General features: G+C 36.4%; 2 protein-coding genes across 2 annotated transcripts; one reads left to right on the forward strand and one right to left on the reverse strand.

Annotated features, from left to right (window-relative positions):
- Nucleotides 1-616: 616 nt before the first annotated feature.
- On the reverse strand, nt 617-1,570 carry LOC118547790 (olfactory receptor 13C3). Its single transcript, XM_036111448.2, has one exon. The coding sequence runs from the start codon at nt 1,568-1,570 to the stop codon at nt 617-619; it is 954 nt and encodes a 317-aa protein (XP_035967341.1).
- Nucleotides 1,571-20,963: 19,393 nt separating this feature from the next.
- Nucleotides 20,964-21,926, forward strand: LOC118547780 (olfactory receptor 13C8). The gene has a single exon (XM_036111429.2). The coding sequence runs from the start codon at nt 20,967-20,969 to the stop codon at nt 21,924-21,926; it is 960 nt and encodes a 319-aa protein (XP_035967322.1). The 5' UTR covers nt 20,964-20,966.
- Nucleotides 21,927-24,146: the final 2,220 nt, after the last annotated feature.

Raw genomic sequence — 24,146 nt, forward strand, 5'->3', positions numbered from 1 at the left:
TAACAGAGTGACTTTTAGGAGATTTTAGCTCTCAAAATTATTAGCTTACGGTAAAAGAGGTGCTCAGTACTAACTTTTAGCCCTCAATCTGGAGTCTTAGCTTCAATTCTGAAATTCTAGGACATTGTGAAGTAGCACTATGCTAGATGCTTTCTCCAATTTATTGAAACTTTAAATGACACTGAAACCAGGTTTTATTTATTTCCTTATTACAAGTAAGGTAATTATTGCTTACAAAGAATAGTCTATCCAATGTCATTGAGGTAGTTTGTGAAATGACAGATTTTGTACTCTTGCCTATTTCCAAAGCTATGTGTGATTGTTTTCTATTATGTTTCCACACAGGACACCAGAAACACTCATTTTAGATATCACCAAGGATGAGATTCTAATGGATTCGCCATGCTTGTGAGCTCTTGATCTGGACATTTTGGAAACCGAGTTGAAAGTGAACTACAGTTCTCAGAAATTCTAGCTGAGTAGGACTAGGGAAGGGGAAGAATAAAAATATCTCTCCTTAACCATAGTTTCTCCAAATAAGGTTTTTATTAATTGACCTATGAGTCCATCTTCATGCCTATTACACAAAGACCTGCATTTTCTGTATAGGAAATACTTACTGAATAGGTTTTCGGTTCAGAAGATATTTTACAGCAGCTTTTACATCCTTATTCCTCAAGCTATAGATTATAGGATTTAGCATGGGGGTCACTACCCCATAAAACAGGGAAATGAGTTTGTCTGAAGTTTGAAACTTGTCTTCCCCAGGCAATTCTTGAGACTTGGGCTTGGCATACATGAAGAAGATGGTACCATAAAATATGATCACCACAGTCAGATGCGCTGAGCAAGTGGAAAAGGCTTTGCGTCTCCCTGTGGCTGAGTTCATTCTCAAGATGGTGTAGAGGATGAACATATAGGAGAAAAAAATGACCAGCAGTGGAAGAACCAGGAATGCCATATTTGATATCACCATGGTGATAATATTGAGGGATATGTCAGCACAAGCTAGCTTAAGGACAGCTAATATTTCACATGTGAAATGATTGATAATATTATTCCCACAGAAAGGCAATCGCATGGCAAGAGATGTTTGCACAATTGAGTTGATTCCACCAGAAAGCCATGACACAGAAGCCATCAGTACATACACCACCTTGCTCATGACTACAGGGTATCTCAGAGGGTTACAGATGGCTACATAGCGATCAAAAGCCATCATGCCAAGGAGCAAACACTCTGTTGAACCCATTGCAAACCCAAAGAACATCTGTACTGCACATCCAGAGAAGGAAATGTTCCTTTTCTTTGAAATTAAGCTCACCAAAGTTGAGGGAACAGAGGAGGATGTATAGCAGATGTCCAGGAAAGAGAGGTTGCCCAGGAAGAAGTACATGGGGGTGTGAAGACGGGAATCAAAGATGCTTGCTATGATCAGAACACCGTTGCCAGTTAGAATCAGTAGATACATTATTAGAATTAGGACAAAGTAAATGATCTCAAGTTTTGGGTAACCAGAGAGTCCCAGAAGAAGAAATTCTGATGCAAATGTCTGATTAATTTTATCCATGTCATCTGCTTTCAGTATGTCAAGGGAAGATCTAATAAAAATACATTCATTGCCAAGAAACAAATGTTACAAATTACCTGAACAACTCATTTTTACAGATGGTGTTATAAGGAGTGTTTGCTTGAAGCTCTGACATCCAGTCATCTTCAACAATGTGTGTGACTAGGAATCAGTGAAATTGGGAATGAGAGAAGTGCTGATGCCCACTGCTAATATGCAAAGCTCCACCTATGATCAGACAAACATACAGAAGTAACCTTTCCTGCTTTTGACATGTTCCTGTGTTAAGGTTTCTAAACTCCTGACTAATTACCAACTATGAGCCTGACTTCCTCTGCCCCAGAAAGCAAGCAGTGGAGATGGCAAAGTCTACTCAACAAGGACTAGAAATGGGATTCAGCAATGACACCATGGTCACCATTTCACAGGAACTTGGTATATATCTCTTTCTATGCCTGATACTATATATCTTATGTTAGTCAGTTAATTGTGCATTTTATATACATTTAATATTAATATATTGAATAGCATAAAATAAAATTTAATGTCTGTTTAAATATAGTTAGTTGTTGATCTCATATTCCAGCCCCCTCTTACTATCCTTTGTGACTGTTCCTAGGACAAGATCACTGCATGAATGTTACAATCTTTGGAGAACATTACATAGTCTCTAACTTATTTTATTCTGTAGCTTCACAGTGTATCTTGACTTATTTAAGTCAATCTAAGAAAATAGTAATAAGGTTTAGATATTTTAAATAATTATATATATGTGTATGTATATGCATCACTTTATGCTTTACAAAATATAATCATTCTTTATATTAGCCCCATTTTTTCCAAATATAAAAGATGGAGCTTGTTCAAAGTTAACCAGACAGTAAATAATAAGTGGAGCTCAAGGTTCAAATCAAGTCTAGTTCAGAGAGGTGCCTGGCTAGTTCAGTAGGTAGAGCATGTGACTTTTTATCTTGGGGTTGTGAGTTCAAGCCCCATGTTGGACATAGAGATTCTTTTTTTTTTTTTTAATTTTTTTATTGTTATGTTAATCCCCATACATTACATCATTAGTTTTAGATATAGTGTTCCATGATTCATTGTTTGTGCATAACACCCAGTGCTCCATGCAGAACGTGCCCTCCTCAATACCCATCACCAGGCTAACCCATCATCCCAACCCCCTCCCCTCTAGAACCCTCAGTTTGTTTTTCAGAGTCCATTGTCTCTCATGGTTCTTCTCCCCCTCCGATTTCCCCCCCTTCATTCTTCCCCTCCTGCTACATTCTTCTTCTTCTTTTTTTCTTTCTTAACATATATTGCATTATTTGTTTCAGAGGTACAGATCTGAGATTCAACAGTCTTGCACAATTCACAGCGCTTACCAGAACACATACCCTCCCCAGTGTCCATCACCCAGTCACCCCATCCCTCCCACCCCACCCCCCACTCCAGCAACCCTCAGTTTGTTTCCTGAGATTAAGAATTCCTCATATCAGTGAGGTCATATGATACATGGACATAGAGATTCTTAAAAAAAAAAAAAAATCTGGCTCATAGCTTCACTGGTTTTCATATACATATGAATCATCTGGGTATCTTGAAAAAGTTTAGATTCTGTTTTAGAGTTCAGGGCAGATCCTGAGATTCTCCATTTCTTGTAAGTGGACAGGTGGTACTTATGCAAAGGTCTTGAAAGCACTTGAGTAGCAAGGGTTTAATCTACACTGAATTGACAGAGTATCCAAATTTTTCTGATCTAAACTGATTTTCTTTTGCCTTATTATGGAATGGAATGCCAATCTGGAAAATAAGAACATACTTTTGTGTTTTACAGAAAGCTCCAAATTCATATCATGTTGTTATAGACTCTTAAGAAAAAATATTATTAAAAGACATATTTTTTTAAAAAAAGCAGTTTAAACTTGTGCCAGACTACTACAACAGTTTTAGAATATTACTGATAGCCTACCTTAAACTTCGTCATATTCCAAGCACAGTAAGGATAAACTAAAGAATAATGTAAAGTGTCTGCCATTACAAAGCTCACAATTCAGTTAGGGATATAGGAAAAGTACACATGAAAACACATCATAAATATAATTACATTATGTAGTTTGAGTGAAAATTATCAATTTTCCCATAAGGAAGAAGCTTATGAGAAATAAATCATGCGAAGGAGAACTTGGGAAGTGTTTCAGACTTGGGACAGATCTGGAAGCATAGGAAGAATTAGAAAGGTTTGCAAGAAAAGAGGAGAAGTGGGGTAGCCCAAAAGTGAGAAGTTGAGCCAAAGTTAGGAGTAAACAGAGCACATCCTTTTTGGACAAGGGAGTTTCTGTGGAGGGGTGGTAGTGAGCACATCTGAAAAAGAAAGCATAGTAGTACACAGAGAGTCTCTAAGCTTGGGCAGAGAATTTGCATTTCTTTTGGTAAGGAAGGGGTCCATCATTACAAAGCACAGAGCATGGGTTGAGGGCTTAGACCCTGTGGTATTAGTACTCTCCAAAAATTGCCATCATACTATGATTTTATGAGAGTTTTTAATCAGAAATGTAACACAAGGACTTAAGGTGTGTATATTAATGGGGTTGTCACTAATTACTGACTAGATGTGAAAATTGATCTTTCCAAAATCACCACCAGATTTAACATTGGGCAAAATCACAAATTTAGGCTTCCCGTGAGCTAACAGTTTTGAGAATTTCAGCAGAGCCACACTTCCCCCACTCTACCACTTTGTTTGTCATGGGACAGTAGTTGGGAAAATTCCTGTAGAACAGGTATTACTTAGAGCCAGAAATCCAACTTGACGAAAGGATTCTCAGTACAGGAAAATTTTAGTTAAGAATACACAGTAGAAATATTTCAACTCTGAAGAGAAAGACAAACAAGGGAATATAAAAATCTCAATTTTAGGGTGCCTGGGTGGCTCAGTTGGTTAAGTATCTGCCTTCAGCTCAGGTCATGATCTCCAGGTCCTAGGATCAAGCCCCACAATCCCTCTCCCTCTGCCTGCCACTTCCCCTGCTTGCACGTGCACTCTCTCTCTGTCAAATAAATAAATAAATAAAATCTTTAAAAAATTAAAAAATAAATAAAGATCTCAATTTTAGAGTTGAAAAAATAGCCACAAAGAGATTGTTAATTTTTATTTTTTTCAGCTTAAGTCCAGAACTTCCTTTAAAGGGGAGGGAAGGAAGGTGGGAGGGAGGGAGGGAGGGAGGAAGAAAGATCTTCATTTCACTTATGTAGCCAACTCTTATTTCAGAACCCTATGTGCCTTGAAATTGGTTCAGTTGGAATAATGAGCAGAGGAAAGATCCAAAGCCCATTATCTTTACATTACTAATATGTCTAACTGGTATCATTAAAACTGTATAGAAATTATCAACAGAAGGGAATGCTCAGCAAGAACTGTAGAAATATTGGGGTCACAAAAACAAATTGATTGCATTCATTCAACAGTGCCCAGAGGGAAGGGGCAATTATTCTACAATTATTCTACACTACTTCTTATAATAAATCAATATTCTCCCCAGTTGAGAAATTGGTCAGAGGATGCATTGGATAAGGGACATGAGCACTCTAATCAACCTAGTCAATGCAAAAAGAACACAGCAAGACACTGACTTCTTAGGCTACATGGAGATGTTCCAGGTAGGACCCAAAGGTCCAGGCCTTTCCCTCCTAGGCAGGAAACCCCTCACTAATTCAAGCCCTTCTTGAGCCAGACTTGTCTTGCTACTTCTGCTCCCAGCTCTCTTCAAACTGGTGATCTTGTTATATTGTCAGATAACAAGAGACACAGGAGAAGTAGCTTGTCTGTCTGGCTCACCCCTCTAACAGGTAAGCCTAATACAGTGGCTGCACATAATAGATGGGGGGTTTGACTGAATAAATAAAGGGGCTGACTTTCTAAACTCTTAAGCAATTATCCTATGTAGTATTTGTGGCTTAATGATCAGGAAAACTTCAATATGTCATATTTAATTTGCAGCAGGTTTTAATTTTTTTAAAGTATCTTTCAGGCAGTACTAGCAAGCTGCCATCTTATACAGATAATTAACAGTTTATGCACTGTAAGTATAGAGGATCACCTAATATTCATTGGAATATATATATATAACATGGGTTTAGCATGGGGGGAAAGTACCTCAGACTAAAATAAAAGTCTTTGGTTTGAGGTTCTATGCTCCTAATTTATAGCCTCAGTCTTCTCATTTGTAAAATAGTGATAAAAATATCTGCTCTACTTTCCTTGCAAGGATATTGTCAGGAAATGAGATAGCATAAGGAAATTGTTTTAAGGATTAAGAGACATTATACAAATAATAATGAAATACTATCAATAATAATGATTCACGGCTATATTTTGATAATAATAAACTGGTATCTGTATTATACCAGATTATTAACATTACAAATTCATATTAATAATAGCTTTAACTATAGATTGAAAAGGTACGGTGTCATGGTATTCAAGACTCACCTGTATAATGATAAATTATTTCCACATCCTAGAAGACCCAGTTACTTTCTTCTTAGCATTCATGACAGCATTCTGAATTAAGGTCAGGTTCAACAAACAGTGCCAGATTCCACAGATGTGGAAGAGTAAATATTTGTTATGCAACAGTTGTAATTGTTCCCCAATTCCCAAAGCAGTTTAAAGTTGGAATGAGAGATCTGTGGAATGGAGAAACTTCTTGGTGTGCTAGGGATAGTGTCCCACAGACCCAATTAAGAGTGGTGCTAGGAATAAATTGTGATTGAACCACAGCCCAAAAATGAAATGACATTCTCCTACTCGTATAACTTTTGGAAATAGGGGCAAATATTCACAAAACTAACCTTAAGAAATGTGAATTTTTTAATTCAAAATATGCTTACCAAAGTAGAGTTAATTCAATGTAATAAATTAGTAGTTCAAATGATAATTACCAAAATGAAATACTAGAGTTGAAAAGTCATCTAGATATTATAAATGAAATAAAACAGATATTTTCTGTGAGTTAAGAGTATTGTCATTTAACTTGATTGCTTACTTTATATGCATTCTTTTGGATAAGTTAATTTCATGCAGGATGCCATTGCCAAACTTTTTTGGAATTAAAAGAAATACACATAAAAATACAAATAAATAAATCCACAGGACAAAGGTGAATTCATATTTAAGGCCACAAAAGTAAAAAAAAAAAACAAAAGTCTAGAATGGATAGATTGGGGCATGAATTCTGATAGGTAGGTAACATATTAATGAAGTAAAGTGTTTTAGGAAAATCTATTTACCTATATTGTAGATATTAACATTGAGTTTCAGTAGTTATCCTTCAGAAATGAAGGAGAAAGTAAGACTTTCCTAGACAAACAAAAGCTGAGGAAGTTCATCACCACTAGACCCACCTTACTAGAATGGTTGAACGGAGTTCTTCAAGCCAAAATGAAAGAACACTAATTAATAATGTGAAAACATATCAAAATATACAATACACTAGTAAAGATAAATACATAGATTCATAAGTCTCTAATTCTGCAACAGGATGGTGTGTTCAGCACTTAACTATAGCATAGAGGTTAAAGGAAAAGAGTATTAAAAATAACTATAGCTACTATAATTTTTTACAAATACAAAATATAAAGAGATAAATTGTCACATTAAAAACATAAAAGGGAGGGAGTAAAATAGTACAGTTTTTGTATGCAATTGAAGTCAAGTTGCTATCAGTGTAAAATAGACTGTTAAATGTATAAGACATTTAATGTAAGCTGCATGATAACCACAAAGCAAAAACCTATAGTAGATTCACAAAAGATAAAGAGAAGGAAGTCAGAGCGTACCACCAGAGAAAATCAGCAATCCACAAAGGGAGGTATCAAAAGAGAAAAAAATGGAACAATGGAACTATAAAATAGCCTTTAAGCAATTAATAAGATGGCATTAGTAAATCTTTACATATTAAAAAGTACCCAAAACATAAATGGATTGAATTCTCCAATCAAAAGGCATAGAGTGGCTGGATGGATTAAAAAAAAAAAAAAAAAAAAGACCCAACTTTTTTGGGTCTATAAGAGATTATCAGCTTTAATGACACACATAGGCTTAAAGTGAAGGGATGAAAAAAGATAATCCATGCAAGTATAAACCAAAAGAGAATGGGGGTAGCTATACTTATATCAGACATTACAGACTTTAAGGCAAAACCTGTCATGGGAGACAAAGAATGTCATTATACAATGATAAAAAGGTCAATTCATGAGGAGAGGGGTAAGATGGCAGAGGAGTAGGAGACCCTAATTTTGTCTGTTCCCTGGAATTCAGCTAGAGAGCTATCAAATCATTCTGAACACCTGTGAACTCAACCAGAGATCTAAGAAAAGAATTGCTGCAATTCTACAAATAGAAAGGTAACCACTTTTTTGCGGAGGAGGTGTAGGAGGTATGGTGTGGAGAAGTGAATCCGAGGAGATATATCAGAAGATAAATGGCGGGGGGGGTGGTAGGTGGGTAGGGGATAGGGAGCCTCATAAGCTGGGTACCATAAAGTGATATAAGCAGTGGAGCACAAAATCAGAACTTGTAGAAGTTTGCTCTGGTGGGGGACATCCCTGCCTGAAAGGCACGCAGAATCCTAGATAGCACAGTGTGGTCTCAGGATCCCAAGGGTCACAAAAAGAATGGGGGTACCTGAGTATGGCAGATTTCCCAAGCATGGGAGCAGGGAAGCCAGCTGCAAACAGCGAGCCCAGGCATGGGCTTTCTGCTCAGTGTTGCCATAAACCACGAGCTGCTGCACGGTCTGGTGACCAGTCTCAGAGCAGGGGCCCAGCAGAAGGCAGAACCACGGCAACACCCCCCTCCCTTTGCTGGGAAGAGTAGCGTGGGTGCATACCACAGTAGTCTGTAAAGTTTGGAGACTCAAAATGGGGTCTGTGTGCCTGAGATAAAAATGATCAGTCATAGGCTGGCTGAACACAGAGTGCGGCCAGAAACTAGGGGGACTAGAATGATTGCTGTTCTGTGAGGGCTCACTGAAGAGTGAGGGGTGCAAACTTTCAGCTCTGGGGCTGGAGATCAGGGTGCCGCCATTTTCATCCCCAAATTAGTGCTGAAAGCCTTCAGGGAACAAAAGCCACATAGAGCAATCTGGAGCCGCTTACACTAAGCCAGGCCCCATGGCAAGGGGGCTGCAATACAGCCCAAGCAAAGATACTTGAGAATCAGTGCAACAGGCCCCTCCCCCAGAAGTCCAGGAGGAACATCTGGCCAATACCAAGGTTACCTATCACACCGAACTGCAAAACTCCAGCACTAGGGGAAAAGAGTATATAGAATTCATGGTTTTTTCTCATGATTCTTTAGTTTCTGTTTTAATTTTTTTTTCCTTTTCAGCTAATTTCTTATTTTATCAATTCTTTTTTTAAGTCTTTTTTAATTTTCATTTTTACAGTTACCATTTATATATATATATATTTAATTTGGCTTCCTTTCACTGTATTCGATTTTATTTTTGTGTATATATATATTTTTTTCCTTTCTTTACAATTTCGTGATCTAGTTTCTTCTAACAAACAGACCAAAATACACCAGGATCTAGTTTATTGTTCTGTTCACCTTCTTTTTTATTTTATTCTCTTTTTTCTTTTTTTTCTTTTTGGTTTCTGATCTCTTCTGATTTGTTTAGTCTATATTTTTTATGGTGTTGTTGTTGCTATTTTTATATTTTGTTCATTTTTCCTTCTATTCTTCTCTGGACATAATAATAAGACAGAAGAACTCACCCCAAAAAGGAGAACAAGAGGTGGTACTCACTGCCAAGAGATTTAATCAATATGGATATAAGTAAGACGTCAGAACTAGAATTCAAAACAATGATTTGGGCAGAAGGGGAACAGACATTTCTCCAAAGAAGACATAAAAATGGCCAACAGACACATGAAAAAGTGCTCAACATCACTTGGCATCAGGGAAATACAAATCAAAACCACAATGAGATACCACCTCATACCAGTCAGAATGGCTAAAATTAACAGGCCAGGAACCAACAAATGTTGGTGAGGATGTGGAGAAAGGGGAACGCTCTTACACTGGTGGTGGGAATGCAAGCTGGTGCAGCCACTCTGGAAAACAGTATGGAGGTTCCTCAAGAAGTTAAAAATAGAGCTACCCTACGACCCAGCAATTGCACTACTGAGTATTTACCCAAAAGATCCAAATGTAGTGATCCAAAGGGGCACCTGTGCCCCAATGTTTATAGCAGCAATGTCCATAATAGCCAAACTATGGAAAGAGCCCAGATGTCCATCCACAGATGAATGGATAAAGAAGATGTGGTATATATATCCAATGGAATATTACTCAGCCATCAAAAAATGAAATCTTACCATTTGCAATGATGTGGTGGAACTAGAGGGTATTATGCTAAGTGAAATAAGTCAATCAGAAAGACAGTTTCAATGATCAATGATTTTGCTCATATGTTGAATTTAAGAAACAAAACAGAGGATCATAGGGGAAGGGAAGGCAAAATAAAATAAGATGAAATCAGAGAGGGAGACAAACCATAAGAGACTCTTAACTATAGGAAACAGAGGGTTGCTGGAGGGGAGAAGGGTGGGGGGGATAGGGTAACTGGGTGGTGGGCATTAAGGAGGGCACATGATATAATGAGCACTAGGTGTTATATACAACTGATGAATCACTGAACTCTACCTCTAAATCTAATAATACACTATATGTTAATTAATTGAATTTAAATAAAACAATTTTTAAAAGGTCAACTTACCAAGCAAATGTAACAATTGTAAATATACATGCATCTAACATCAGAGCACCTAAATATATTACTTAAATACTAACAGATCTAAAGGGAGAAATAAACAATAACACAATAATAAGAGACTTCAATACCCCACTTTCAGCAATGGAGAGATCATCCAGATAGGAAATCAATAAGGATACATTTGACTTGAGCCATACTTTCGACCAAATGGACCTAACAAACATATATAGAACATTCCATCTAAGAACAACAGAATACACATTCTTCTCAAGTGCACACAGAATATTCTCCAGGATAGATCATATGAGAGGTCACAAAACAAGTTTTAGCATAGTTAAGAGGACTGAAGTCATACCAAGTATCTTTTCTGAGCACAATGGTATGAAACTAGAAATCAACAAAAGGAAAGCTAGACAATCTACACATGTGGAAACTGAACAACACACTCATGAACAACAAAGGGGTCAAAGATAAATTTAAAAAAATACATCTTTAGACAAATGAAAATGGAAAACACCACATACCAAAATCTATGGGATGCTAAAAAACAGTTATTAGAAGGAAGGTTATAGTGATAAATGTATCTATTAAGAAAAAAGAAAGCGGAGCCTGGCTCAGTTGGTTAAATGTCCAACTCTTGATTTTGGCTCAGATCATGATCTCAGGGTCGTGAGATCAAGCCCTGCATCAGGCTCCACGCTAAGCATGGAGTCTGCTTAAGATTCTCTCCCGGGACACCTGGGTGGCTCAGTCGGTTAAGCAGCTGCCTTTGGCTCAGGTCATGATCCCAGGGTCCTGAGATCAAGTCCCACATCGGGCTCCTTGCTCAGTGGGGAGCCTGCTTCTCCCTCTGCCTGCTGCTCCCCCTGCTTGTGCTCTCTCTCTCTCTGACAAATAAATAAAATCTAAAAAAAAAAAGATTCTCTCTCTCCCTCTTCCTCTGCCCCTCCTCCCCGCTCATGCTCTCTCTCAAATAAATATATAAATACATACATACATACATAAATACATAAAAAATTAAAAAAGGAAAAAAGAAAGGTCTCAAATAACCTAACTTTACATCTCAAGCAACTAGAAAAAGAACAAACTAAGCCCAGAGTTAGCAATAGGAAGAAAATAACAAAGTCAGAGAGAAAATAGAGACCAGAAAGAAAAAAAAAAAAAATATAAAAGACCAATGAAATCATAAAACTCCTAGAAGAAAACAGGGGAAAAGTTCCTTGACATTGGTCTATTGACATGTCCAACTATTGTTTGGACATGACACCAAAAGCACAAGCAACAGAAGTAAAAATCAACAAATGGGACTACATCAAACTAAAAAGTTTCTGCACAGCAAAAGAAATAATCAACAAAATGAAAAGGCAACCTATGGAATGTGAGAAAATATATTTGAACTATATATCAGATAAGAAGTTAATACCCAAAATATATAAAGAAGTCATACAGCTCAATAACAAAAAACAAAAAAATAAAAAAAAATTCTGATTTTAAAATGGGCAGCAAAATTGAATAGACATTTTTCCAAAAAAGACATACAGGTGGCCCATAGGAATGTGAAAAGATGCTCAATATCATTAATCAACAGGGAAATGGAAATCAAAATCACAGTGAGATATCACCTCACACCTATTAGAATGGCCACTTTCAAAAAGATGAGATAACAAGCATTGGTGAGGATGTGGAACAAAAGGAAACTTTGTGCACCATTGGTGGGAATGTAAATTGCTTCAGCCACCAGGAAAACAATATGGAGGTTCCTCAAATATAGAACTACCATATGATCCAGCTATTCCACTTCTGGATATGTATCCAAAGGAAATAAAAACAAGATATCAAAAAGAGATCTGTACTCCAATGCTCATTATAGCATTATTCACAGCAGCCAAGATATGGAAACAACTGAAGTGTCTATCAAACCAATAAATGGATAAAGAAGGTATGGTACATATATAGAATGGAATATTACTCAGCCATGAAAAAGTAGGAAATCCGGCAATATGGAACAACATGGGTAGACTTTAGGGGCATCATGGTAAGTGAGATATGTCAGACATAGAAAGACAAATATTGTATGAAATAACTTAGGCCAAACTCATAGAAACAGAAATGGAATGGTGGTGATCAGCAGCTATAGGGTGGGGGACCTGGTGAAATGTTGGTCAAGAGGTACACTCTTGCAGTTAGAAGATGAATAAGTTCTGGGGATCTAATGCACAGCACTGTGATTGTAGTTAACAATACTGTATTACATATTTAAAAGTTGCCAAGAGACTAGATCTTTTTTAAAAAAAATTTTATTTATTTATTTGAGAGAGAGTGAGTGGGAGGGAGAGGGAGAGTATCTGAAACAGACCCCGCACTATGTGCAGAGCCTGAAATAGGGCTTGATTCCTCAACCACGAGATCATGACTTGAGCTAAAACCAAGAGTCGGATGCTTAACCGACTGAGCCACCCAGGAGCCCTAAGAGACTAGATTTTAAATGTTCTCACCACACACAACAAGACAATTGTGTACTGTGATGGAGGTATTAGCTAACATTATGGTAGTAATTCACAGTATAGCATAAAAGTGTATCAGATCAACTCAGTGTACATCTTAAGCTCACACAACATTATATGTCAATTATATGTCAATAAAAATGTAAATAGCACTTAAAACATAATTATTTCAAGTTTTTAAGGCTGAAGGGACAGAGAAAGAGATTAGGGAAAGAGGACTCAAGTTTTGCCTCCTTTCAGGATCCTTTTTTCTTCAGTGGTTCTTCAATGAAAAGTACCACTCCAATATTAAAGTGACATAATTTCATACTATACAAAATATAGAGTGGCATTTGAGGAACTAAATGTATATGGCAAAATTGCCCATCTACCTACAAATATATATTCTGAGCATCCACCATGCTGAAGGTACATCTTGAGATGGTGCTCTGATACAGAAAAATAAAATAGAAAGTTTTCTGCCATTAAGTAGTTCTCAATCCCTTTAGGGAAACTTGCATACACATATCATGGGCAATGAATAATATCTTCTTGTTCCTCAGTTACTCAATCTTTAAAATTAAAATAATAGTATGTATCTCATAAGATTATAATAAGGATTAGATAAATTAAATACATGTAAAGTGCAGGGGAAATGCTCCTCCCCCCACTCAGTTGGTATTATCATTATCTGGCAGTAAATGTCAGATGCCTGAACAGCATAATTTACAGCATTTAGAGTGAACTAAAGAAGAAATATGTAGAAGGTTATGGTGAAATTACCAGCTTGAAAAAATAGGCTTGTCTAAAAAAGCTTTCATAGAAAAATATTGAGAAAGGAAGATTCATTTCTGGGACAAAAATTGAGTTAAAATGCAAACTTTAGTTATTAAAGTCAAAGAGGAATTGTTTTTAATAAAAAGTCACATTCTGTTCCACATGCTTCAATCTAACTTGAATCTAGAGAGGTTATTGCTCATTTTTAATATTTTATTGACATTTAACTATCAGTTTAAATTGTTTACATTCTTCTAACCTAAATGTCCTGCACTCATTGCAGAGTGGGGATGCAACATTCTAATTCATGGTAATATGCTGGGAAGCACATTAGATATTTGAAAATACTATACAAATGAAGGCATTTTATAATATTAATCATGGCAAGTTTTCAGATAATATCAGAAAAGAAAAAACAATACTTATTAAGGACTATTTTTCTGTTTGAGTCTTAAAATCATCAAATACTGTGGAAATGTAGATGGTGATATACATTTCTTATTTGAGTTGCATGACAACAAAAACAGACCAATTATATTATATAATTGGATCCAACTACAATTTCCCTGGAGTTTTGGAAAGTTTTTAATCCTTCATGTTTACATTCCTAATATTAGTTTGTTGCAAATACTGGATTCTTCCATGGCTTGCCCCAAAAAGAATTTAAATTGATTTACTGGGATAATGACTGGTCTTTTGGAGGATATTTCCAGAGCTCAAAATGTAGAGACACACTTAGATAACCACAAAGGCCTTCAGAATCTATAGATCATCTTACATATTTTTTTCTGATATTGAACTAGAAACTGGGCCTGAGAGTGAGGATATTTTAAATAGACTCATCTATCAGTTTTATCAAAGGAATAAACTACTGATAAATTGAAACTTGAAGAAAATAATTACAAGCATGCTGCTTGCTATCCAAATCTTACTAATATCCCCTCACTTTATCCTGAAAATCATTACATAAACAAAAAAAGTAGAGAGCACTACTTGAGGCTATAAAGCAAAGCAACTGTTAAGTAAGAAGACTGAACTCAAATCAAGGAAAGGAAACCATTCCTCAAGCTCAAAGGTACATAAATGACATTATATTTCATCTTCTTTTCTTGTAAATATTTTTTTCTTAAATTATGGGTAAGATACCAATTTTATATGCTTTAACTGGATATATCTAATTTTTCCATCTGTCAAGCTTTCATCATTTAGTGTCATAAGGCTTTGCACTAAATTTTAGACCATTGCTGAGTAATTTTCACAACAAAGCTCTTAGGTAGGAATTGGCCTTATTTAAAGAAGGAAAAAAGGAGGTTATGAATCTTTGGGTTTCAAATCTAAGCATTTTAAAATAAAATTCAGTGTTCTTTTGCCACACCTGCCTCTTCAAAAACATTTATTCTGCCTTTCCTTCCCTTCCCACAGCAGATAGAATGAGAACATTAGATGCCTCCATTTGGTGTTCTCAAAGACAGCATTGCAGAACAGGTGCATTGCAGCCAAGAAATTTGAACATTATTATTGGATCTATAATCTGCTGAAAAAATTAATTCTCTGTCTCAAACATGTGGAATTGCAATGCAATTTTTTGACCAACTGCCATAGTTACTATGACCACCATATTTTTTAAAAAAGTTTAAATAGTTTAGATATCCTATCACCCGTATTTCAAAATAATTGTTGAATTCAAAGTAATTAAGACAAAAAATATAATTCCTATATCTAACTCTGTAAATATAAATAAATATACACCACCTCTTCCATTAACCCTTTCTGAAAGCTCCTTGGATCAGGATCACTGTAATCAGTACGTCTTTATCCTAATGCCCCTGAGTTCCAGAGTGAGCTTTGATGAGAATAAATTGTGTGGGAGCAAAACTCCACCACAGGCCCCTTAACTCTGTCTTGTTTTGATTACTACTGACTTGGATTAATCTTGGCTAACAGTAATGTCCCAGAAAAAAAATCTGAACATCTATTCCCTCTATTCCTACACTGTGCGAAGTTCTTTAATTTGTTGCAGAAATTCAGCTTGTGGATCAAACCTGCAGTTGTCATATTCTTGATGTGTCTGTCATTCTGCTTGGATTCCAAGTTTACTTAAGTTAGCCTCTCTGCAATTATCACTAAAACCAATAAAATTAACATAGAACACATTTCCCTGTCTGAAATAATACAGTGTTTCAGAATGTGAGCTTTATTTTTTTTTTTTTTTTTTAAATTTTTTTATTGTTATGTTAATCCCCATACATTACATCATTAGTTTTAGATATAGTGTTCCATGATTCATTGTTTGTGCATAACACCCAGTGCTCCATGCAGAACGTGCCCTCCTCAATACCCATCACCAGGCTAACCCATCCTCCCACCCCCCTCCCCTCTAGAACCCTCAGTTTGTTTTTCAGAGTCCATTGTCTCTCATGGTTCTTCTCCCCCTCTGATTTCCCCCCCTTCATTCTTCCCCTGCTGCTACATTCTTCTTCTTCTTTTTTTTCTTTCTTAACATATATTGCATTATTTGTTTCAGAGGTACAGATCTGAGATTCAACAGTCTTGCACAATTCACAGCGCTTACCAGAACACATACCCTCCCCAGTGTCCATCACCCAGTCACCCCATCCCTCCCACCCCACCCCCCACTCCAGCAACCCTCAGTTTGTTTCCTGAGATTAAGAATTCCTCATATCAGTGAGGTCATATGATACATGTCTTTCTCTGTTTGACTTATTTCGCTCAGCATAATACCCTCCAGTTCCATCCACGTCGTTGCAAATGGCAAGATCTCATTCCTTTTGATGGCTGCATAATATTCCATTGTATATATATACCACTTCTTCTTTATCCATTCATCTGTTGATGGACATCTTGGCTCTTTCCACAGTTTGGCTATTGTGGACATTGCTGCTATAAACATCGGGGTGCACGTAGCCTTTCGGGTCCCTACTTTTGTATCTTTGGGGTAAATACCCAGTAGTGCAGTTGCTGGATCATATGGTAGCTCTATTTTCAACTTTTTGAGGAACCTCCATACTGTTTTCCAGAGTGGCTGCACCAGCTTGCATTCCTACCAACAGTGTAGGAGGGTTCCCCTTTCTCCGCATCCCCGCCAACATCTGTCATTTCCTGACTTGTTAATTTTAGCCATTCTGACTGGTGTGAGGTGGTATCTCATTGAGGTTTTGATTTGTATTTCCCTGATGCCGAGCAATGTTGAGCACTTTTTCATGTGTCTGTTGGCCATTTGGATGTCTTCTTTGGAAAAATTTCTGTTCATGTCTTCTGCCCATTTCTTGATTGGATTCTTTGTTCTTTGGGTGTTGAGTTTGATAAGTTCTTTAGAGATTTTGGATACTAGCCCTTTATCTGATATGTCATTTGCAAATATCTTCTCCCATTCTGTCGGTTGTCTTTTGGTTTTGTTGACTGTTTCCTTTGCTTTGCAAAAGCTTTTTATCTTGATGAAGTCCCAATAGTTCAGTTTTGCCTTTGCTTCCCTTGCCTTTGGCGATGTTTCTAGGAAGAAGTTGCTGCGGCTGAGGTTGAAGAGGTTGCTGCCTGTGTTCTCCTTTAGGATTTTGATGGACTCCTGTCTCACATTGAGGTCTTTCAACAATTTGGAGTCTATTTTTGTGTGTGGTGTAAGGAAATGGTCCAGTTTCATTCTTCTGCATGTGGCTATCCAATTTTCCCAACACCATTTGTTGAAGAGACTGTCTTTTTTCCATTGGACATTCTTTCCTGCTTTGTCGAAGATGAGTTGACCATAGAGTTGAGGGTCCATTTCTGGGCACTCTACTCTGTTCCATTGATGTATGTGTCTGTTTTTGTGCCAGTACCATACTGTCTTGATGATGACAGCTTTGTAATAGAGCTGGAAGTCCGGAATTGTGATGCCGCCAGCTTTGCTTTTCTTCTTCAACATTCCTCTGGCTATCGGGGTCTTTTCTGGTTCTATACAAATTTTAGGATTATTTGTTCCATTTCTTTGAAAAAAGTGGATGGTATTTTGATGGGGATTGCATTGAATGTGTAGATTGCTCTAGGTAGCATTGACATCTTCACAATATTTGTTCTTCCAATCCATGAGCATGGAACGTTTTTCCATTTCTTTGTGTCTTCCTCAATTTCTTTCATGAGTATTTTATAGTTTTCTGAGTACAGATCCTTTGCTTCTTTGGTTAGATTTATTCCTAGGTATCTTATGGTTTTGGGTGCAATTGTAAATGGGATCACAAGGATATAATTTTACCTTTTTTCCATACATAAAGACATTTTCCTAACATGATCTACTAAGCTGTCACTTCCTCATTGCTTTGGGGTGACAATATTATGATTTATCAAATTCCAGTATACACGTGTCTATATCTGAGATCTCTTTTCCAACGGACTATTTAAATGTCCTTGAGCCATTATCATATTTTTATTACTCTAGCTTTGCAGTGTCTTTCAAATATGGATGCTCCCCTTATTTTTCCTTTATAAAATTAACTGTCCAAGTTGTATACTTTTATTCTCCCACATAAAATTTAGGATGAATACTCATATTCCTCAAGAAATTTCAACTAAACTTTTGAACACAGTTAATTAAATGTATAGACTAATTTGGGAGAAAATGGCAGCCTTATATTTTTATCCCATATATTAACATGCTATACTTTTTCAGTTACTTATATTCTGCCCTGCTATTTATTATAATTTTTAAATGATTTCTTTTTTTAAATTTATTTTATTTTATTACATTATGTTAGTCACCATACAATACATCATTAGTTTTTGATGTGGTTATCCACAATCCATTGTTTTCGTATAACACCCAGTGCTCCATGCAGTACGTGCCCTCCTTAATACCCACCACCGGGCTGACCCATCCCCCCAACCCTCTCCCTTCTAAAACCCTGTTTGTTTCTCAGACTCCATAGTCTCTCACGGTTCATCTCTCCCTCCGATTTCCCCCCCTTCATTTTTCCCTTCCTTCTCCAAATGTCCTCCATGCTATTCCTTATGTTCCACAAATAAGTGAAACCATATGATAATTGACTTTCTCTGCTTGACTTATTTCACTTAGCATAATCTCCTCCAGTCCCATCCATGTTGATGTAAAATTTGGTTATTCATCCTTTCTGATGGCTGAGTAATATTCCATTGTATATATGGACCACATCTTCTTTATCCATTTCTGTAAAGGTCTTGTGCATACTTTACTAGGTTAAAACTCAGATGCTTTATATTTTTTGTTAATTTTATTGCATTTATTTCCATTATGTTTGTTAATCATTTATTATTCTATAGAGAGGACTACTGATTTTTCCATTGATCTTACTACCAGAAGTCTAATCTTTGTCGTCAGTTCTTATAAATTTTTTAGTATCTTTTTGTTGCAAACTTCTGTCATTTTCTTGTCTTACGATTTTGACCAGAACTACCAAGTCTATATAAGAGTGGGCATCTGTATCTCATCACAGATAATGAGAATGTATAAACTGTCTCAATTATTAGTGAATAATAATTTGCATAGGTTTATGGCACATAGTTTTCTTTCAAGATTAGGAAGTTATCTCATGTTTGTGAAACTTCAAATAGTTGATATGAAAATAATGAATTGACTTCCATCAAATTTATTTCCTGCACCTGTTGAAATAGTTACTTTTAATTGTCTTTAGTCCCTTTATATCATGATTTATTTATGATGTTTACCAAATGTTTAAGGAAGGATAATCTATATATCATACAATAATAATCCCTGCTTCCTTGGATTGTTATGAATAAAAGAATTTAGATATGTATTTGGCATTGAGTAATCAATACATAAATTACTGTTAGTATTATCATTTCTAATAAAACTATTAAAATGCAGATTATTAATATTACTTCTAACTCATTACATTGGTGGTTTTCAAACTATGCCCCTTGGAATCCTCTTAAACCAAACTGAGGGAGAAAGAGTAAATAGGGTATGAAAAGAATAGTACTTTGTCTTCTCTGGCAAACCAGTGTAACTTCAACCAGAGAAAATTCCTTCTTTGTTTTACATACTATGCTTCTGTATAAATTTGGTTTGCTAAAATGTAATGACTACATATCACTGGCTTAGTTAAATGTGTACATTTTGAATGAAAGCACTATTATTACAGTTGATCCCTAAGTGATAGTCCTTATATGAGGGGAAAATAAACAAGTGGAGCCTACAATACATAACATTATGTCTCTGTGATAAAATTGGCTTTTTAAGTACTTTTAATTTATTTCTATTAAAAAACATTTATTTGAACACATAAAAAACAGTTATGTGGACACATATTTCAGCACTGTATTGAGGTAGTTACTGGAGTAATATAAAGATGTGTCCCTCTCTTCTTCAATGAGGCCACTGTCCTCAATGAGGCTATGTGCAGATATGTCACCAGCAGACCAAAAGGAGCTCTAAAAAGAGATTGGATTATACAGGACTGCATTGTAACTTTGATGGGCCCTGAACACTTCTGCCTTCATGGGTCCTTTCTTCCATGAAATAATATTAAAAGTTATATTTTAAATCTGCTTTGATATAAAGATAAATATACTAGTATTATATACTAAAGGTCAAAAGTTTATTGTGTTATTCAGATTTTAAAAGAAATAAAAACATTTTCATAGGCTTCTAACAGTATGGTAGGCCTACTGTGCCTAGTGCATAAGTTGGCCCTGCAGCCATGGGCCAAAAATTCAAATACATATACAATCCCATCAGGTATTATAAATGAGTGAAATCAACTGAGAATAACATGTTAATTGGCAACTAATATTCACCTCCAGTGACAAGCAGATAAGAGAGAGAGGAGGGTAATCTCGTGGAATGGAGAACATGCTTCAAATCCAATGGGCAAGTTGTAACGGAGCTCCATGATGGAAATAGGTCTAATGATTTTAAATATTATAATTTATTTGAAGACAAGCTGAAAATATAGATTTTTATACCATATCTCCTGCTTGTAAAATGTTGACCTCTAATTCAAATTTAAAACACAGTGCAGAATACTGTCAAACAAAACACATCTCTGTTGCATCCAGACTATAGACCACTGATCTGCAGTCAATATGTTAAGAGGCAGAATTAGTAGGAATGGAAATAACCTGGTTTCGGATCCAGATGTCCTATAATCAAATGTACTCTCTCTTAACCCTGAGAAAAATCAGGTTAGGATTCCTGCTCTAGTGGCCTGGGTTTACAGTGAGAAATCTGCCCCAGAGTTATACATCCAAATATAGAACTGCAGTAACAGAGAATATGATTCTTAAAAGAGGTAGCTCTTGCAGATACTATATTAATAAATTTCTGTTCTACCATCCATAGAGTGCTGTTCAAGAAAGGGTATATGTAATATGGAAAGGACCAATGATTCCACGTTGACAGAATTTGTCCTTGTTGGGCTTTCTGCCCACCCAAAGCTCCAGACAGTTTTCTTTGTGCTAGTTTTGTGGATGTACCAGATGATCCTTCTGGGAAACGGAGTCCTTATCTCAGTAATCATCTTTGATTCTCACTTGCACACCCCCATGTATTTCTTCCTCTGTAATCTTTCCTTCCTGGACATTTGTTACACAAGCTCCTCTGTCCCACTAATTCTTGACAACTTTCTGACAGTAAGGAAAAGGGTTTCCTTCTCTGGGTGCATGGTTCAAATGTTTCTCTCCTTTGCCATGGGGGCCACAGAGTGTGTGCTTCTAGGCATGATGGCACTTGATCGCTATATAGCCATCTGCTACCCACTGAGATATCCTGTCATCATGAGCAAAAATACCTACGTGCCCATGGCAGCTGGGTCCTGGGTCATTGGGCTTTTTGACTCAGTGGTGCAGACATCTCTTGCAATGCAGTTACCATTCTGTGCTAATAATGTCATTAACCATTTTGTCTGTGAAATTCTGGCTATCCTAAAACTAGCCTGTGCTGATATTTCAATCAATGTGATCAGCATGGCAGGGTCAAATCTGATTGTTCTGGTTATCCCACTGCTAGTAATTTTTATCTCTTACATTTTTATTGTCACCACTATTCTGAGGATCCCTTCCACTGAAGGAAAATGTAAGGCCTTCTCCACTTGCTCAGCCCACCTAACAGTAGTGATTATATTCTATGGAACCATCTTCTTCATGTATGCAAAGCCCAAATCTAAAAGCTCTGTTGGTGCCGATAATCAAGACATCATTGAAGCCCTCATCTCTCTCTTCTATGGAGTAATGACTCCCATGCTCAATCCTCTCATCTATAGTCTGAGGAACAAGGATGTAAAGGCTGCTGTGAAGAACATGCTGGGTAGAAGAAACTCTGATGGAATCTGATTACTGATTTACACTATGTGACTGAGTATCCAAAGCTGCTGCAGACACAAAATTTGAAAAGAGAAAATTACCACGTGAAAACCAATTAACCACATGGAATTCAGTATCATCTGACAGAAATATTTTGGTGGCTATTGTTACTATCAGCTTTTTGTTTTAACTACAGAAATAAAACATGCTTGTGGTTTTAAAAAATACTATTATGGAAATTCAAAATGTTGAAAAACTCTTAAGAATCCCCAGCAAAATATAGTCACTCTTAAACCTTTAGAAAGTAATACAGGCAAAAGGTGTACTAAAAACACCTGAAACTAATATAACACTGTATGTTAACTAACTGGAATTAAAATAAAAACTTATAAAAAAACATAATAATACTGAAATGGAAATATATAATAAGGAAGAAGTAAATGCTCAGTAAAAAAAAAAAAGTGTATTAAAAATACTCTGTAACTTGGGGACACCTGGGTGGCTCAGTCGTTAAGTGACTGCCTTTGGCTCAGGTCATGATCCCAGGGTCCTGGGATCGAGTCCAACATCGGACTCCCAGCTCGGCGGGAAGCCTGCTTCTCCCTCACCCACTCCCCCTGCTTGTGTTCCCTCTCTCTCTCTCTCTCTGTCAATTAAATAAATAAATAAAATCTTTAAAAAAAAATACTCTGTAACCTAAAATAAGTACATTTTAATTAATTATGCAAAAAGAATATTAATTGGAACATGGCATATTATATATTCATTTTAATTTATTCACTTCTTTACTGTTTGTGTCCACCCTATAAGCTCTATGAGAATAAGAACTTGTCTGTTTATTACCCTACTGCATCCCACAGACCCAGAATAGATCCTGGCACATAATGCTCGATAAATATAAATATTTATTTTAATAAATAAATGAACTGTATCTTGTAAAAGAGTAGGAATGTATGTCTATCATATCTGAGGTAACAAAGCTTATTCAAAAAGAAAGCTGATTCAATGTAATATTTTCAAAATAAATTATACTGGCTTTGAAATATGAACTCCCCTAATAGTTAAAATAATACCTTTTAGTTTCTACGTGATGTGTATTATAATGTAGAGGAAGAGGTTTTGTTAACTAGCTACCATAACTTATCTGGATTTGGTATATAATGAGACTAAGGTAACTAAAAGAGTCCCCTGGTAATGCATCCTAAGTTTTAACATAATAAAATGGAGGTGACATGGTAGCCCAGTTCCTCTTGGACTTTGACAAAAGACCAGGTGGTAATGAGAACTACTTTCCTACTCTGCATTGGATCACATAGTTCTTAAGCAGTAAGAGAACTAGACAGAACTGGTAATTGCAATAAAAGGATAAGAAGTAACAAAAGAAAAAGAGTCAAATCACTCAATAAACTAAAGAGCTATAGGGTTTTGGTGTTGGCAATAAGACAAAAATGGGCCAAAACCGAGATGATCTCTAATGATTAAAGAGTACAGCCATATGGAGCAGTGCCAATATGAGGACAGAAGCCCCATTTCCATGGAAGCAACTGAGTCACCTGTATCAATAGAAGAAAGCATTCCTTTTATCTAGCCCTTTGAAGAGTCTATGGGATTTGAAATGGAACACAAGTCTAAAGTAAGACTATAACTACTAAATTCTAAGAGTAAGCCCATAATATCTTCCTTTCTCGTGAATGGGTAATTAAGGTTACTTCATAAGATTAATTCATGCACAGTACTAAATAGTGCCTGGAACATCCTAAACATCCAATAAACATTGATTGCTTTATTAGAACTAGTGTTGAGTGAACTTCAATAGGTCAGAAAGCTTTGAGCAGGAGCAAGGTTTTCATCCTTATTTTTTATGGAGTAATTTTTTTTTTTTAATTTATTTATTTGAGAGAGAGAATGAGACAGAGAGAACATGAGAGGGGGGAGGATCAGAGGGAGAAGCAGACTCCCTGCTCAGCAGGGAGTCCGATGCGGGACTCGATCCCGAGACTCCAGGATCATGACCTGAGCCGAAGGCAGTTGCTTAACCAACTGAGCCACCCAGGCGCCCCTTTTATGGAGTAATTTTAATGCTATTAAACTACAGTCTCTCAACTTCAAATCCATTTTCTATGCTCCATTTTGTATTAGGATTGGGTTACTGAAAACCACTTTCTCCTTTGCTAGCTAGCTTCTGTTAAATTCTTCCCAAAGAGTTACTGGAGAATGGAAGGCTGGCTGATGACAAGGGCTTTGAGCTTC

The sequence above is a fragment of the Halichoerus grypus genome, chromosome 14 (assembly GCF_964656455.1).
Source record: "Halichoerus grypus chromosome 14, mHalGry1.hap1.1, whole genome shotgun sequence".
NCBI lineage: Eukaryota > Metazoa > Chordata > Mammalia > Carnivora > Phocidae > Halichoerus > Halichoerus grypus.

What these genes read in the sequence shown, in the direction of transcription:
- LOC118547790 (XM_036111448.2), bottom strand. Translation starts at nt 1,570, where the DNA reads ATGGATAAAATTAATCAGACATTTGCATCAGAATTTCTTCTTCTGGGA.
- LOC118547780 (XM_036111429.2), top strand. Translation starts at nt 20,967, where the DNA reads ATGGAAAGGACCAATGATTCCACGTTGACAGAATTTGTCCTTGTTGGG.